Source organism: Phascolarctos cinereus, unplaced genomic scaffold (genome assembly GCF_003287225.1).
Source record: "Phascolarctos cinereus isolate Bilbo 61053 unplaced genomic scaffold, phaCin_HiC Scaffold_5;HRSCAF=322, whole genome shotgun sequence".
In the NCBI taxonomy this organism is placed as follows: Eukaryota; Metazoa; Chordata; class Mammalia; order Diprotodontia; family Phascolarctidae; genus Phascolarctos; species Phascolarctos cinereus.
This window is the reverse complement of record NW_027555958.1, coordinates 30851745-30869419: the sequence shown is the minus strand read 5'-3', so window position 1 is coordinate 30869419 and position 17675 is coordinate 30851745. Positions and strand designations below refer to the sequence as shown.

Here is a 17675-nt window from a genome sequence, read left to right as displayed (position 1 = left end):
AACAGACACAGCATTTAAGGCTCTCCACAATCTGGCTGCTGCCTCTCCTTATTTCACACGATGTAGTGTATGGACCACTCAAACTCAGCGCTCCATTTCTTGCCTCTACAAGTGTGTCCAGGCCACTCTCCCTTCTCGGAATGCCTGCCCTCCTCCACTTCAGGATCCTGCTTCTTCCAGGCTCAGTTCAGGCACTTCATGAAGAATTCCCTCATTCCTCAATCGTCTAGACTCTTTCTACTCTTCCATTTTCCTTGTGAGATATACGTGTGTGTGTGTGCATGTGTGTAAACACACACATAACATATATGTATATTTGCACATGTGCTGTGCCTCCCAAATAGGATGGAAGCTCCTCATGGGCACAGACGTCAGCACTTCTGTTTTTATATTCTCAGGACCTCACACAGGACCTTACCCATAGCAGGGCTTAATAAACATTTACTGTCCTCTTCATGTGTGCTACATTCCAGTTCCACTGGACCAGTCTCTTCTCCAGCCATCCTTTTTTCCTATCCCGTAATCTCTCGCCTTCATGCCTTTGCCCATGCTAGAGGTACCATAACTGGAATGAATCCTTCTCCCTGACCTTCACTAGCTAAAGTCTCTACCTCCAAGGCCCGCTTTAGGTGACACCTCTTCCATGAAGCCTTCCCTGCTCCAACCCAAGAGGAAAAAGGACAGCTTCCTCCTCCTCACCCCTCCATTTCATTATCTCGGTACCTTCTGCATCATAAGTATTTGTAGATATGACTCGTCCTTTATGCTAGGGCTTATGCCCTATCTTTGTCACCCCAGAGCTTAGAATGGCGCATTACACATAGTAGGCATCTAATGTTTGTTGAATTGAATTATGTTTTCACTCCTCTTATGAAATGAAAGGCCTTCAGAAGTTAAGTAAAAACATTGGCCCACACTACCTTAAACACCTTCCTTTGCAAACTAAATTAGAGTTAAATGTTTAGGTAAGGATTTGGATCTAAAACTCATCTGTCACCAACCCCCAGAGAGAGATGTCAAAGAGCTCTATTTCTTTATGCTGAGATGTCATTTCACAAAGACAGTCAGTGTCCCTACAGATCATCTCTCCCTCCTCTACGGGCATTTTTGGTCCTTCGTGCCCTACCTGGACTACTGCGGAGTACCAACATTTTCTCCAAGGAGCAAATCAATATGTGAGCTAATGTGCACGCGTTCATGGCAGCTTCCACCTCCTTAGGAAATAAACAGGGGACAGGTGCAGTGCTCTGTCAGGGCTAACCATGCCCAGAAATCTAGCTACAGACACGGAGCAGCAGCCTACAACATTCACTCCAAGCGCAGAACATGTGCTGTTCCATGCCAAATTGAAACTTAGTTAACTGAAAACTTAAGAAGCTTAAAGTTAACTACAGAATATGCCTAGTACAATGTTCTTGGGTGCCGGGAAAATTCACCTTTGGCCCAAGACCAGACATATTGCACGTCATCTTTGAAGAACTGTGGATGTCTTGTTTCCAGGAATACAGTCACTATCTGCCCATTGGTTAGGCTGAAGCGATGATACACTCTGAGTCATGGGTACATTTCTGTTCACAATGGTGAACTCCAGAGCTGGGTGTTCCCTCTGGAGACCTCACCCAACTAAGAGGCCAGCTGGAGCTCCATCACTCCCCCAGTAACAGCCATGTTCCACCCCACCCATGGAGCCTGGGCTCGAGGACTCCAGAGGACAAAGAACACACAGTTCCATGACTCTTTTACTCCCCAAATTCATGGAATCAGGCTTCGCATGCAAATAGCAGAGATGCTGTACATGAGTACATTAGTGTAACCCAAGAAGGTAGAACCAGCACAAGGCAGCAAGCAGCCAAAGTAGCTGAGACCAAGAAAACATTCTCAAGGACAGCATTTGCCCTCATCTACCCCAGCAGACGTATCTGGAGGCCAACGAGGAACTACTGCTCAGGGCTGGGGATGAGGGCCAGTGTGTAGTGACCATGGGCCGGGCCAGGCCAGCAGGGTAGAAAAACAGGCAAGTTGCAGAAGACCCTGCACCACACTAGGAAGATGCCAGAAGACCTAAACCAAACTGCCGCGTGGCCCTATGCCCAGAAGTCCTCTTAAAGAGGGCCTCGTCCCTCCCAGAAACAGGCTGGACACAGAGCTAACCAAGGCCAAGATCAGACTCCTCATTAATCATGATGGTTCTAGAGTGCCCACGGTCCCACCTCCTCATTTGGACCCATGGTGTACAGCTAGCCATGAGGTCCAGACACCAGGCAGGACTCTCTCCATTGGGCATATATGTACAAAATGGCTTCCTTATACTAGCAGGTCACTGCATGGTCTGTTCTTTTTTTTTTTTTTTTTTTTTTTGCTTTTTGGTGAGGCAGTCAGGGTTAAGTGACTTGCCCAGGGTCACCCAGCTACTAAGTGTCAAGTGTCTGAGGCTGAATGTGAACTTGTGTCCTCCCGACTCCAAGGCCGGAGCTCTATCCACTGTGCCACCTAGCTGCCCCTGGCATCATCTGTTCTTAAAAGAAAAAAATATAAACAAATATCCCTTCTTCCTTTGTCTCTCTCCTTAACCCACAGTACAAGTCCAGAGATAAGACACTGCTTGCTGATCAGAGATTTTAAATAACCTCTCAGAGTCTACCTCACCTATAGCTTCTTCTCAAAACAAAAACATCTCAAGTTCACCCACAGATCAGGACGTACCAAGCCCAAAATGAAGATTGCTGGGCACAACTACCTTGTAGTTTCTACCCACCTAGTTGCCTACTCAGTGTTAACCAACCAATAATGGCACACACTGGCCAGAAACCTTTCCTTGGGCATCTTTTTTGCTGGCCTACTTAAAGGCAAAAAGGTCACTAAAGAAGCCTGACTCCACCCCTGTGTCCTCTGCCTCCCTCCAACCTTCCCTCCCTAGCTAGCAGGCCTTCCTCTACTCACCTGTTCTACAGTAGGGGTAGGCATTCCACGCTTTTTCATGCATGTTCAGGGCTCCCTCGGGGGCCAGCATTCGAACAAATGTCGGCACTTTGCTGCAGTGGGGGACGGGGAAAAGGAAGGAGAGAGGAAGAAGACAGCAGACTTTTACAGCATTCTTCAGACCATACCTTCAGCTTCCTGTGATGAGTTCCAGGGAGCACGTTCCTTGAGACCCTACACCACTTGGCCTCAGGACACAAGAGCTCCAGCATCTCAACCGAGGCTGGTTCCCCAGATCAAGACCCAATACCTAACCCATCACCAGACGAGCAAGAGAGTGAGCGCCTAGGCCCTGATTTTCTGCCAAAGGCAGAGGGTGCCTCCGGGCCACCTGCATTAGTGAATAAGCATTAACTTAGCTCAGTTCATGCTCCTTGGTTCTAGAGCATGGTTCTAGGCATTTCAGGGGTTGGGACTCAATTCAGCAAACATTTATGAAGTGTTAAGCTCCTACTGTGTGTGAGGCACGACACTGGGCAGTACAGCACACAAGGAAGAAACACAATTTATGCCATGAGGAAACTACAACATAGAAAAGACCAACCCAACGAAGTACCACACAGAACGGGACAGCCTCATGAGCAGAGGCATCCCATGCACAGCCCCGAGAAGAGAGGGGGCACTTCTGTGGAAGGCTTCACACAAGGGATACTTGTTCTGGCCTGGAAGGAGGGACAGGATTTCCTCCAGGAAAGATGAGAAGGGAGGGGATGGAAGGCACAGAAGTGGTTAAGCGCAGCCAGGAAAGTTTAGTGGGAATGTAGTAGGAGGAAAAGGTAGGTTGGAGTCAGACCATGGAGGAGCTTGAAGGTTATTCTACAGAGTTTGGACTTAATTCAGCAGGCAGTAGGGAAAAAACAAAACCCGATGCTGAAAAAGCCAAGGAAGCATCGTGACCAGAATTATACCTTAGAACAAAAAGGCAGGCACAAATACAAAGCAAATAGAACCTAATTCTCAAGGATCTGCCAGCCCAGCAGTGTGCCAGGGTGGCTGGCAATCAGGAAAGGCCTCCAAAGGAAGTGGGAACCAACACGCTCCTATGCCCCTGTCCTTCTAATATGGCCAGTTCTTTCCACCATTTTGGAGATGATGTGTGGTGCTGCTGGGAAGTTAAGATTTGTGTACTCCCCAGTACAAGATATCCTGGCCTACTCAGTTCTCCTGATCCTACTCTTAGGAATGGCTGAGCAGGGCATGGATCTTCTTCCCTGGATCTTTAATGGACATGACAGCTCATCTAGGCTTCAGGAGGCTGCCTACAACAGCTTGAGAACCTCACGTCTGAAACAAGACCTCAGAGCTAACAAGAAGGTCACCCACCTTTCGGAGACAGTATGCCAAAATGCCAACTATTCCTTTATTCACATCCTCATAGATAAGAGAAGTGACTGAAAACACTGGAGTCTCTCTTTTGCAAGCATGTGTTGTTGGGGTGGGATTGTGCAAAGGGGAGAAAGTAGTGGCATCCACCCAAAGACTGAGCAAATAATATAACACAGGCCCTAAATCACTGTCAGCTCCCAAATATCACCCCTACTGCTTAGCTTCAGAAGTCCCCTATAAAAATGCAAATAGCAGAGGATAGGGAAAAGGATGAGTGGAAGTATCACCCCTTGTAATTAGTTAACACCTTATTAGTCTTGAGATCAGTAAACGAGGTAAAAGCAAGAATGGAACCCCAGCTCAATCAGAGCTTCAGTTTTTATAAAGCATTTTATAGTCTGTTCAGCACTTTCTTCACAACAATCCTGTGAGGTAACAGAAATATTACTGTCTCCATTTTACAGAAGGGAAAGCTGAGGTTAGTGACTTCCCCAGTGATGGAACCCGTCCTCTGACTCTGTCTTTTGGACATCCTACTCTATACCATGCTGATAGGCACCTGGGGGTCAGAGGGTGGGGAGAAATGCCAAAGGGAAGAAGGAAGGGCAGTGACCAGGAAAGTGGGAGGGCAACAAAGAGACACATAGCCTGCCTCATGAATCTTGCCTCCAACTAACTAGTCATGGCTCCGCCTCTCAAAATCACCTGGCTAACACACGCGCCAAATGCTTTCTATCGGCAGGCAGCTACACCACTTTAAATCAGGAATTGAACCAGAAGAAATAAACTTAGATTCAGTTTGGAAACCATCGATTCAGCGCTGGCTTGACTCCAGTTTAATAGCTTAGAATAACACTGATAGCTGGGTCCAGTTCAGACTGGATCAATAGACAGTTCTTAAAAGAATCCTGGTCCAAAAAAGAATTCAATTCCAACTCAACAAACACTTATTCTGTACCTACTATGTGCACGGCATTGTTCATAATTCAGGAAGGAAAAGGGTTTGGAGTTCAAGGAATTTGCGGGGATTCATGTTTTTGATTCAGATATCAGTCCCAGTGCCCACTCTAAATTCCCACTCCTCTCAGGCACCCCAAGATCATTGGGACGACCCCAGAATCTCAGCTCTTGCATTCCTTGGAAGGCTCTTCTCATCAGATTAAGCAGAGTCCTTCCAAGACCCTCGGCTCACAGAGACAGTGCTCGCTTCCACATACCTCTGTAAGTGGTAGATCTTGTGGGTATACTGGCCTCTCTCTCCATCCTTCTCATAGGGCTCATTCACCAGGACCTCCACACCTTCACCACCACCAGTTTCATTCTTACTGGCCTCTGCCACCGAATACAGCTGTCCTACCTGGTACTGAAGGAATAGAGAAACAGGAATTATCCGAGGGCTAGTGGCTTCTCGGTAGTTAAACACAATCTAGTTCCCTGTGCCCAGAAATACAAAAGACTATCTAACCAGATCGCTCTGCAGCCCACAAGGCTGGGGAACATTACATCCAAATCATTCAAGAGTTCAACAAAGACCTTGCCAAGAATTCTTCCAAAGTAACTGAGACGAGGTGCCCCACAGATTCTCAAGTTGGCACACACGCATGCATGTAGCAGTTATGTATCTCGGCAGACAACTTGCTCGTCTAATAACCACCAGGGCTGACCAGGAATGACAAGGACAGAGATCTTACTGAACCACCACTTGGATTCCTGGCACTCAAGGCCGCATCTGCCCTAAGGGCTCTCCCTAGAGTTAAGCTCCAGGTTCTGGTAGGGTGGTGGTGCCAACTAGAAGATTCTCACTCCACCCACTCCTACAGAACCCTAAAGCCTCACCTCTTACCAAAGTGCTCTAGGAAAGTGACAAGCTCCTTCCCCCATGACACGTCTCTCTTTGGTCTCCAAAGGAGGCTCTTCCTCATCCTAGAAGGTGCCCAAAGAATACCCTCAGCAGCAAACATGTCTCCTAGTCCTTCTCCAAAGTCCTGAGGTCTTGCTAGCTGGCACTGAAGTGAATCTTTCGGCTTCCTATAATAGTGTAGTCCCATGAACTAGGGCCTGTAGGCTGTACTCCGGGCATATGTAACATCATTTTGGTTGGCACTGAGGAGCTGTCCCTTTCCTGAGGTCACAGGCTACAACACGCAAGGTTATTTGCTTTTTCTTGCTACTGTGCAGCCTGACTTCAGCGCTCAGGTCCAAGGCAGTCAGACCCCAGGCCTTCTCCCCTCCTCTCTAAAGGGAACCTGTAAGGGGGGCTGAATGGAGAATGAGGAAGGAGAATGGACGCACAACAGCAAGCATTCATTTCCTATTAAATGATCTCAGCCTCAGCCAAACTGGTCATAAAACTGCCATAAGGAGAAGAAGGAAGGCAGGAAGGCCAGCCATTTCCTTACAGCGTATGGGGAAAAAAAAAAATCAAACAAGAGATTCCTCTCATCCCATTCCTTACAGGAAAATAAGGGCTTGGGATTTCCTTCTCTTCTCAGACTAGTAGAGAAGGAATGGATCACTGCGTGGTTGTCAGTGGCACTACTGTCCACAACAGCAAAAACCACAGCAGCTGGAATGGTGATGGCTCACCTTACCCTGAGCTAAGCTACCAGGAGGGCAGCGGCTGGAGAAGGGCTCAGCAGTGAAGTGGGGACCCCAGGTGTGCTTCTCGGCACAGCAGGGGAGACCCCCAGCACCTGGGCTAAGCTGACAGGCAGCCCCTCCTTGCCCCCTGCCCTCCAGAGCTTCAGCTGAGAACTCTATACAAGAAGGCAAGAATGGCTTCAGCAGGGTCACCAGCCCTCCCAGCTTTGCCAATCCCAAGCCCCGCCAGCACTGCCAGCATGCTTTCTGATACCCTAGAGGGCCTACTTGGGACACACACTGAGTAGAGGAGAGTTTGACTGAGCAGGTGTCCCAGGAACATCAGCTGGAGAAGAGCTGTGAGAACATTTGCCTGGGCTGGCTCCCTCAGCAAGCCCGATGGGACAAGCTGGGGCCAGGGTTCCCCAGGCACAGACTAATCTCCTTTAGTAACAGTGTTTCATTCATTTGGTTCCTCTTCGGAGGCAGGAGTCAAAGGTCAAGCTCTAAGAGGATCAGCCTGTTGGGTTGGCATCTTGGCCCTTTAATCTCCCTTGATATTCTGATCCTATAATTCCAACGAGACAAGGGAAGGCGGTTCTAGTGAGACAGACTGGTACATAAGACTCAGCCATCACCAGCTCCAGTCCGGGGGCTTCAGGGGGTGTGTGGGGGGAGGGGGGAGGGCTGGAGAGGAAGGGAGACTTCACCTGAGGAGTCCTTGAGAAAGAACCAACTCTGAAAAACAGCCAGGTTCAGGTGGGAGGGCCTTTAAACAAGGGTATCCATCTAAACAAGGGTCATGACATCAGGTAAGCCCACAGAGAGATAGTCCGTTTCTAAGGTCCCTAAGGAGAATCCATACTCTCGTCTTTGAGTTCTGTCCCCTTATCCCAAAGAACGGCTTCAAAATTTAGCTAAGAAAAACAGGAACTCTGCTGTATTTAGCAATCCTATTACAGGAGGAGGGTGGGGGACAAGGGTGAACACAGAACTCTGAGGCACACAAAAAATACAGCGCAGCTGCTACTTCCACCCACACAACCGTGTGAGGCTGGGCACCCAAAAAGAGACAAAGCCTTGGAGACGTCTTGGGAAAGAAGAAGTGAAACTGCACCACCCACCAGGGCAAGGATAGGCTTTCCTCCAGATGGGAGCTCATGGCGGACATGCCCAATGAAGAGGAGCCCCAGTACTATGCACCTTAAAATGGAACCAGGCCAGATGATGGCTGCGCCATACTCCTGCACTGGAAGAAATGATGAAAGGGAGAAACCTGGGAAGATCTGAATAACCTGACACAGAGTGAAATGAGCAGAACCAGGAGAACAATTTATAGTAACAACAACATTGTAAAGAAACAAACAACTTAAGAACTCCCATCCATGCAATGACTGACCATGATTCTGGGGGACTCATGATGAGTCAGAGGGCTGATGGATTCAGGGTGCAAAACGAGACAGACATTTCTGGACACAGCCAATGTGAGAATTCATTTTGCTCAACGGTGCATATTTGTTGCAAGGGTTTTGTTTTTGTTTTTTCAGTGGAAGAGGGAGGTGAGAGGGAGAGAAAACTGATCTTTGTTCATTGAAAAAAAATTAAACTAAATTAAATTTAAAAAATGAAACAAACAACTTAAACAGGAAGGAAAAGATCCTGACAGTGTGAGATTTGTGTCACAGCACATGAAACTACTCTTCCTAGGAAATGCCAAACCCCTCAGGGAAGATGAAGCCCTCAGTCGTACAACCAGCAAGTGGCTGAATCAGGCTCCTGGGAAAGAAGGCCTTACAAAGGTATCACTTCCTACCATTCCTCCTCAAACTTATAAATCTAAGAGTTCCCACCCCATGATTCAGGACAGCCTCTCACAAAGCAGATGTGCACATGGTGCTCAGCTGAATTCATGGGACACAGCGATTTATCGTCAGGATGGGGCAACAGACTGTGGCCTATCTTGCTCCTGGCTTCCTTATCCTCCCCATTCAGGACTTTCGAAGGTTCTCTAAGTGAGGTTCATGACGAGCACGGGGGGGGGGGGGGGGTTGAAAAGGAGATCCTCCCCTCCCCCACTTCCTCTGTCCAGACCTGGGCCAGGCACCACTCTCATTTCTGTAGCTTGTCACCCACACACTCCTCTGACCTAGCCAGCCAAGTCACCCCCAAACCAAAGCAGTGTGAACCCGACAAGCTCGGCATCGAACTGACGCTGCCCTCTCGGCCCAACCCTGACTTTTTGTTTGTTTTTTGGGGAGTTTTTTTGGGGTTTTGGCTAGGCAATAGGATTAAGTGACTTGCCCAGGGTCACACAGCTAGTAAGTGTTACGTTTCTGAGGCCAGATTTGAACTCAGGTCCTCCTGACTTCAGGGCCACTGCTCTATCCACTGCGCCACCTAGCTGCCCCTCAACCCTGACTTAAAAAAAATTTTTTTAACCCTTTCTTACTCCAGCAGATAAAACCAAATACTTTCAGAGCCACTGCTGAGGAGAAGAGGGAGTTCTTCAATCCGCCAATATCAGGCCCTATAATAAGTGAGGGCAGCGGCAAGGCAACAGAAGGAGCGCTGGGCTGGGAGTGAAAGATGCGGGTTCATAATCTGGCTCTAGGTGACACCGGGCAAGTCACTGCCTTGGGCGTCACTGTCCTCAGAGCTGGCCTCCTGGCCTCCTGGGAGCCAGGGATCTCACTCTGGTCTCCCCATCTGGGCTCCTCTTCACAGGGACCAGAAGCTCTAGGGCATCAGACCCTCTCCAGGCTGTGGCAACAAGGAGCTGGAAATGACTCAGCATTTCCCACCTGGGAGAAGGGCCTCTACTGACCGATAAAAGGACTCAAGAGCTCAGGTATTTCAGGTTCCTTCAGGGACAGCCTCTAACCAGAAGGAAGGCCATGCCAGGCCACGGGAATGTCACTGGATACCCTGAGGTGGGCACTCAAGACCCCCCTGGTTGTGGCCTGGCCTGAGGCGTGGCCACTGCTGCCCCCAGACAAATCACAAGAGCCCCTCTAGGACACTGCTGCTCTCCAATACAGAGGACATTTCACAAGCATTCTGTCACTTGTCCGGTGCCTAAAAACATGTGCATATGTCCTCACCAAAATTCTTATGTCACAAACTAAGGTGACACAATTCTTCTTGAAGAACTGGACAACAGGGGCAGCTAGGTTGCACAGTAGATAGAGCAGAGGCCCAAAGCAGAGGTCCAAAGCCTTGGAGTCAGGAGGACCTGAGTTCAAATCCAGCCTCAGACACTTGACACTTACTAGCTGTGTGACCCTGGGCAAGTTGTTTAACTCCTATTGCCTCACAAAAAAAAAAAGAAAGAAAGAAAAGAATCCCTGCTTTGCCCTCCACCTTCACAGACCTCGCCCTCTGTAACTGGCTGTATTTCTCTCCTTGGGCCTGTCTCTAGGTTTCCCACAATGCTTCTCATGTGTGAAGTCTGACAATGAGTACAGTCCTCTGGGAGAGTCACACCAGTACTCCTCACTCTTTTCATGGAGCATGGAAACTGCAGCTGAGACAGGACACCTGCCACAGAGAAAAAGTGTCTTCCTCTTCTTTTTTTTTTTGCTTGCCTGAGCTTTTGGGGTTTTTTTTTAAGTACTATTTGTATACATAAGGGAGTTTGTTATCAGTCTGAAACACTTATGATAAGTATCATCCAAAGGTAAGGACGGGTGGGGTTCCACGGATGACAGCACCAGAAAACAAGCTTGTGCCACTGCCCCCCCCACCTTCCCCACCCCCTTGGGGGCTCCTAGGCTTTGGTGTGTTTGAAGCAGGGACCTACCAAGAAGATCTGTGTATAGGTGCTTAATTCGGGGAGGAAGAGGAGCGGGTCACAAAACAGAGAGCGAGAGGAAGGCGGGGAAAAGGGCAGGTGAGGCAGCCCTGAGGACAGTTCTCTTTCCAGAGGACAAATGCTGAGTCAGTACTCTGACTGAAATCTCCTCAGGCTGACTTGGCCAGAGCATCCCATAACCAGAAGCCAAGTGGGTAAACCAATCATTTCTGTTTTCACTCTCCTCCCTTGGAAACAGACTTTTACACTTTTGTTTCGCCATCAGGGACCTCAGGGAGTAAGGACGGTCCTGGCACATTCTTTTCCCAATAGGCCATCTTGGTTCGTCACACAAGGACAAAGAGTTCCTACAGACTCCCTAAGTGACCAACACCTCAGTTCACTGACACACACTGTTCGATGTGACCAGTGACATATCTAAGGAGGTGTCCCTCCACTACCCCAAAATCTGTGATACGGGCTGGCTTTATCTCAGGAGTAAAAGACCCCACACACACCTGGCTAGCTTGGGGCCAAGCCAGGAGAGCACCCAGGCCGGGCCCTTAGTGTTGAGAATAAAGGACCTCAAGGGATGAAAGGTGACCTTTTTTTTTTTTTTTACTGAAGTTGGTCAAAATGAGCACAGCTCATTCCTACTTTAGGACAAAGTGAAAATAGAGGGGAGGGCATCAGTCTGAGCAGCGTAAGCTCCAACTTAGCTGACCAGAGAGAAACACTTAAAAAAAAAAAGCCACGGAGGAGATGGGGAAAAAGGACTTACCTCATCCACAGACACAGGCAAGACAACTCGGCTGTAAGAGAGAGAAAACAAGGCATCAGCTTCAAGCCTTGGAACCAGCACAAGACTCTTAGATCATCATTAAAAGAATTTATTAAGGCCTAATTTAGGTGGCACCGTACTGTAAAAGAGAACTCCATGGAAGGCAGTAGGCTCTGCCCTCCAGAAGATTACAATCTACAGCCACGGTGACCTCCCAGCACACTCATCTGGAACACCAGGAGCCTCATCCATGACTCACTCGGAACTCCTTCTGCTCACACATCGGGAGGTGCCTCCCTCCACTGGTGAGCCATTGATAAGTCTGGTCAAAACAGAAGAGGCTGACTTAGGTGTGATGCAGACCCCAGAGTGAGGAGCTCGGCTGATTCCCCCCCACCCCGCCCCAGGTCAGGGCCTGCAGCTCCCATCTGTTAGATAATGAGCCTTCTACATCTGATGCCCCAGAGCAGCAGCTCTGAAATCGACTGAATGCAGCCCCCTCTACTTCTGGACACTCCACTCATCCCACTCCCCCCAAAAAGCTCAGCAGCACTGCTGGTTCTCCAAGTACTAGAGTGAAGACAAGCCGAATGCCTCGCTGGACTCTTCACTCTCAAACATCCACTAACTAAAGACCTCTACAAATCTAGCAATCAGCCAGCCTGAAAAGAGACCACAGCACAGCACAGGTCAAGTCTCAGTGGCAGTTGTACCCAGCCGGTGCAGTCCACCTTCCAAGGGTCGGCCAGAAGCGACCAAACCAATCATTTGGGTTTTCTTACTTCTCCCACCCTACTAAGCAACCAAGAACCAGGGGCTACCTCTGCTTTCCTATGCAACTTGTCGAGCTCACGTTTGTCAGACTTTTTGAGGTTTATAAAGTTCTTTACAAGCAGCTTCCTTGGTGATGCAGAGAAGCCCAATGTCTGCTTGAGGGGGAAGGCAACTGGAGGCCAATGGCTTGGTAATGGGCAATACACGCTAGTGAGCCAGTTACAGAGCCCTGGCTTTCATTTTCTAGGGCTCAGAGACGGCTACTGAAATCTTCTGCATCTTGCAAGCGTCTAGTTAAGTCCCATCAATGAATGCAAGAGCAGTGGCCTTCTCCCTGTGCAACGTTCCTCAAATCCTGCCCCCTCCCCAAACCAGTGAAGAGTCAGTTCACGGTACAGTACAGACCCATGAGGCCTCCCAGAGAAGGTGGGAAGCACACACGGGGTTGGGGGGCCAGTGAACTAAGACCCCAGCATCTAGCGAGAGTGGATGACTAAACCCGATGAGTATCTGCTGCTAGGTAAAGAACCCAGAACGACTCAAATAATCCAGTTTATTGGATATAGCTGCTGACACTTCCCTCTCCTTAGAGAACACAAAGACCATAGAAATGTTCTTCATTTGGGGGCAAGAATTCCTACACCCTCAAAAGAAACTTCCTAGAAAACAACAAGCCTTTTAAATTCAAGCACAGTAGAGAAAACCATATTTGGAATTCTGTTGATGTTAGACTGTGAGGATTTCCGTTTGAGGAATCGTCGGAAAAGTCAACAGCAACTTGGAAAGCATCCGGCCGCTGAGTCCAGCCAGGGGCAGGTGGGCTTGCCTGAGCTAACTGCTGCCAGGACCATCCAGAGCCGCTTCTGTTACAGCTCTAAAGCCATTCATTCTCTCCAGTCCCTGGAAATGAAGCCACCTTTGCAGCCCTGGAGAGCAGGGCAAAGGTAATGAACATCCACCGCCAGGTCTGGAGACTCCAATTGGTGTGCTGTTAGCGTGCCCTTCACTCTGCCCCTTCTCAGGAGCTGCAGCACTGCAGTCATGGCAAAGTATCCCAGACCCCTCCCCCGGGCACACAAGCCCCAGAGCATGGCACATGCACACACATGCCCACGTGCTAGGCACACGTCTGAAAGGAAATGGAGATGGATGGCTACTGCTGCTGCCGCACCACTGGCCTCTGAACCAGAGGAGATCAAAGAACAAACAGAACTCCTCTTCGGAAAGTGTTCAGATCCCTTCCAGGCTCACCCTCCCTATAAAACTCCCAACTGCAGCTGACTGCAGATTCCTGCAGCACTTTGTTGTGAGAAGGACAGAGGGAAAGGCTGTTAACTTGGGTACAAAGAGTTAAAATTCCAAAGTTACCAGAGCCTCCTTACAACTCCCTCGCTCCTGAAAAAATAACCCAGGAAACATTTTCCACCTTTTCCTCCTTTCTACAATCACGATGTAAATCTCTAAGATCATACTGGATTCTGCCCCTGCAGACTTAAAAGAGCCCAATCCTAACACCTGCAAGGTCCTGGGGCTGAAAAATGCCTTAGCCAGGCCTCACCTTGGACAATTTCAAAGTCTTTCTGCGCAGGTGAGAAACAAGGCCTTTCTTGGACAGCTTTTAGATCCCTGATTTCTTAACATCCACAGCACCAGGGTCTCCCCTTTGTACTATACCCTCTACAGAATGAGAACCAAGTGGCCCTCCTTGCAGGAGGGGAAGCACCCAGACTCACAATCCACTTGCGTTCTGCCCAGTAAGGTCCCCAGAGAAGCTGCACCAGCTCCCCACTTCTCGTCAGGCATTTCTGTACTCCTTGGAGACACTGACTCTTCCTCCACAGCCCTCCTCGCTCTCCCCTACCAAAGATGCAGAGTTGTCTTAACATTGTACCCAGTTTCTCCATCCATCACCTTTGAAGATGGCTCTGTGACATTTACTCAGGATGAGAAGTAGCAATACTGTTCCCAGTGCCCAGGAGATCTGGGAGTTTTAACATCTTCACCTATCATGGGTCCAGACACGAAGACTCACTTCCCTTCTCCAAAGTACCCACAAGGGCCCCAAATGCCAAGAATGATGTGCTACCTACTTACTCCCCCACTATACAAGGACTCCCCCTTCTCATCCCCTTGGGTGACTTGTGTCTCCTCTCAACATACCACTTGGGCCAATATGCCCCTCCCATAGTCTTGGGACTGTATTTCCTCCCCTCAAATCAATCCCTCACCCCAGTCCCTTCACAACACTGGGCTTAGAAATTTCCTCCACATCCCTTCAAACCTTTGCCAATCCCTTCCCCCCACCTTAAATTCCATTACACTCCTGTCTTCCAACATCCCCATCATTCCAGAGATCTTTGTCGCCCCTCCAGCCCCTCAAACTATCATCTCTCCTTACCTCCAATGACCCCCCAAATCCTGCCCTATCACGTCAGTCTGTTCCATAAACTCCTCCCACCCATCCTTCTCTACGACCCCAATCTCCCCTCTGCCTCTGGAGCACCTCCCCACCGCCAAACCTCTTCTTGTCTGCCCAACCCCCAATGACCCCACCAGCCGCCCCTGTCAGCCCAAAGCCTTCCCTGACCCACCTCACTCAGCCTCCCTTCCCTCCCTCCCAATCCTTGCCAGGTCACCTCAGATCCCTCCTGACAGGACATCTCTCTATCTCCTTCTTTATTCCTCCTATGGCTCACCAACCAATCAGGCCCTGCTCTCCATCCCAATCGCACCCCAGCCTGCCCTTGCCTCCCAAGATCCCATGTGAGACAGCCCCCTCTGCCCTTTCATGCACCCCTTCCCCACTCCCGCAGGACCCCCCCCTCCCCACCATGGCTTGCCTGGCTCTCCCTTCCAAAGTCCCCACCCCGTCTCCCCCATCCCCTCCTGGCCCTCAGCACCCCTTTCCCCCTTCAGTACCCCCATCTCTTCCTGGTCCTCAGCACCCCCATCCCCCTCATCAGTACCCCCTAAGCCTGCGGTGCCTCCTTCCTCCCTCCAGACCCCTGGGCACCGGACCCCGCCAGTGGCCCAGCCCCCTGGCCCAGGGCCCCAGGTCAGTACCCATTTAGCCCGACCCCCCCCCCCACCCCTCTGCTGTTCTGGCACGCGCGCACTCCCGGCTCCCCCAGCGCGCTCCCGGCTCCCGGCGCGCACCCCAGCCCTCGCCCCGGGGGGTCCCCCGAGCCGGCCGGCCGCCTGCCCCGGACACTCACTACTCCTTGATCAGCACCATGTCTGGGCCCGGCGTCCGTGCGGCTGGCCCGCTTCGCGGCGGCCGCTCTCGCCTCAGCTCGGCCCGGCCGCGTTCGTCGTCGTCGTCGTCCTTCCCTCGCCCCTGGCCGCCTGTCCAGCCTCGGCTGCCGCCGCCCGGGGCTTCTGGTTCCGCAGCACCGCGCGGGGGGCGGGGCGTCTCTGCGGCAACCAGCGCGTCACACGCACGCGAGCGCGCTGATCTCACCACGGAGGCGGGGCCTGCGGGGCCTTAAAGGGGCCGCAGCCCGGCGGGGGGCGTCGACGAACCAGTGCCCGCGCTTGCCTGGAAGCCGCTCCTACCCCCGCCCCTCCCCAGGCCACAGCATGAGTTCGCGCGCGGTGCTATCCCGAGTCTCACTTGCCCGGCGCACGTTCTCGGGAGGTGTCAGTGGGTCGGTTTACTGTCCCCTCGGGGCATCCTTCTTGGGGGGCAGAGCGCTGCGTCCTGGAGTGGGAGGCCCCCCACTTGCGCCCTCTTCTTGTCTGGACCGTTGTGGAAGCAGCCTACTAAGTGGTGTCAGGCCTCTCCCCCAAACAGCATCCGAGAGCTGCACGTGTCTGCCTCTGCAATCCCGAGTCGTGGGTTCAGATCTCCCCTCGGATCCTGACTCCACCCTGTGACCCTGAGCAAAACACCTCATCTCTTTGGCTCGAAGTTTCCTCAACTGTAAAATGAAAGGGTTGGACCCGTTAGAGAGACGCTGAAGAATTTTCGGGCTCTAGACTTAGACCTCGGATTCTGGGTCACTGTCCTGCTCAGTAAACTCCCGTGGGTTCCTATTGCCTCTAGAATCTTAATCCAAGCTATCTTTCCAGCCTTAGAATAGTTCACTTCCCTTCCTCCACTCTAGGGTCCAGCCAAGCCAAACTGTCCTTACCCACTGTGTTCCATCTCCTATCTCCGTCTTTGCATGGTTCTCCCCCCACGCCCCCATCTGATATGATGATGATTATTATTGTAATCAGATTTAAAGTCGGGTCTTCCTCTCCACCTTTTTAGAATCGCTATTTTTTTTTCCTTCAGAGCTCAGTTCACTTCCAGCACGTGAGACCTTTCCTGATCTCTTCATCTACCAGTGTCTCCCTCACCAAATCACCTTGTATTTAGTATGTCCTGCGGAGAGAGCACTGACTTTGGACTCAGAGGAACTGTCCCATCTCTTAAGAGCAGTGTGGCCCAACTTTCTTGGTCTCCATTTGTTTCCTGATCTGCAAAGTGGCTTCTACTTTCCCTTCCAACTCTGGATCTGGGTGCTATTTTGTATATAACCGTCTGAGAACATGTTGTTTCCTCTGGATTCCCTTTGTGTCTCTTTCACATTGACTCATGTATGTGCTTGTTGTTTCTTAAGCTTTGCATTTACTTTGTATCTATATTGCATTAACTGTATCCATATTGTTTCCATTCAGGAGAATGTAAGCTTGACACACTCCATCAAGAACCTATCTATATTGCATTAACTGTATCCATATTGTTTCCATTCAGGAGAATGTAAGCTTGACACACTCCATCAAGAACCTTTGATTTAACCACATCCAGTGTGCCAAGTACCATACCAGGCTCTGGGGACAGAAAGAGAGGTCAAAGCAGTCCTTGGCCTCAAGAAGCTTACACTTAAATGGGGGAGATGACACATACATAATAACATGGGACATATGAGATTTAGAAAGTAGCTAAGAGGACTGGGAAGGGCTTCCTGTTTGTTCAAAGGTGTCCCACTCTTCATGACCCCTTTTTTGGGGGTGGATTTCTTGGCAGAGACACTGGAGTGGTTTGCCATTTCCTTCTCTAGCTCATTTGACAGATGAGGAAACTGAGGCAAACAGGGTAAAGTGACTTTCCCAAGATCACACAGCTGGTATTTGAGGCCACATTTGAACTTAGGAAGATAAGTCTTCCCGACTTCAGTCCTGCTTCTCTATCCACTGCCATCTAGCTGTCCAGGGCTTCCTGTAGAAGATAGGATTTATTGTTGTTCATCCTTCCTTCTCAAAGAGCTGTGGTTTGAAAAAAGTCAAGGAAACTAAGAGGGCAGCATGGGGGGGGGGAGAAGGTACACAGTGCCCAGAAGGTGAGTTGTTTGGGGGCCTACAAATAAGTCCATGGAGCTGGATTACAGAGTGCAGGAAAGATAGGAAGGGGCCAGGTTATGAAGAACTGTATAATGCAAGCAGAGGCCTTTAGATTGG

The 17675-nt window shown here is 50.2% G+C and overlaps 1 protein-coding gene across 1 annotated transcript in view; it reads right to left on the bottom strand.

Moving 5' to 3' along the window:
* The window catches only part of PITPNA (phosphatidylinositol transfer protein alpha), a 37761-nt gene extending 22111 nt beyond the window's left edge, over window positions 1–15650 (bottom strand). The window contains exons 1-4 of the mRNA XM_021006958.2: window positions 15446–15650; window positions 11457–11487; window positions 5523–5668; window positions 2941–3032 (exon numbers count right to left, since the gene is read on the bottom strand). Coding sequence (XP_020862617.1) covers window positions 2941–3032; window positions 5523–5668; window positions 11457–11487; window positions 15446–15465 — 289 coding nt within the window. The 5' untranslated portion in view covers window positions 15466–15650. The remainder of the gene's footprint in view (window positions 1–2940; window positions 3033–5522; window positions 5669–11456; window positions 11488–15445) is intronic.
* Window positions 15651–17675: the final 2025 nt, after the last annotated feature.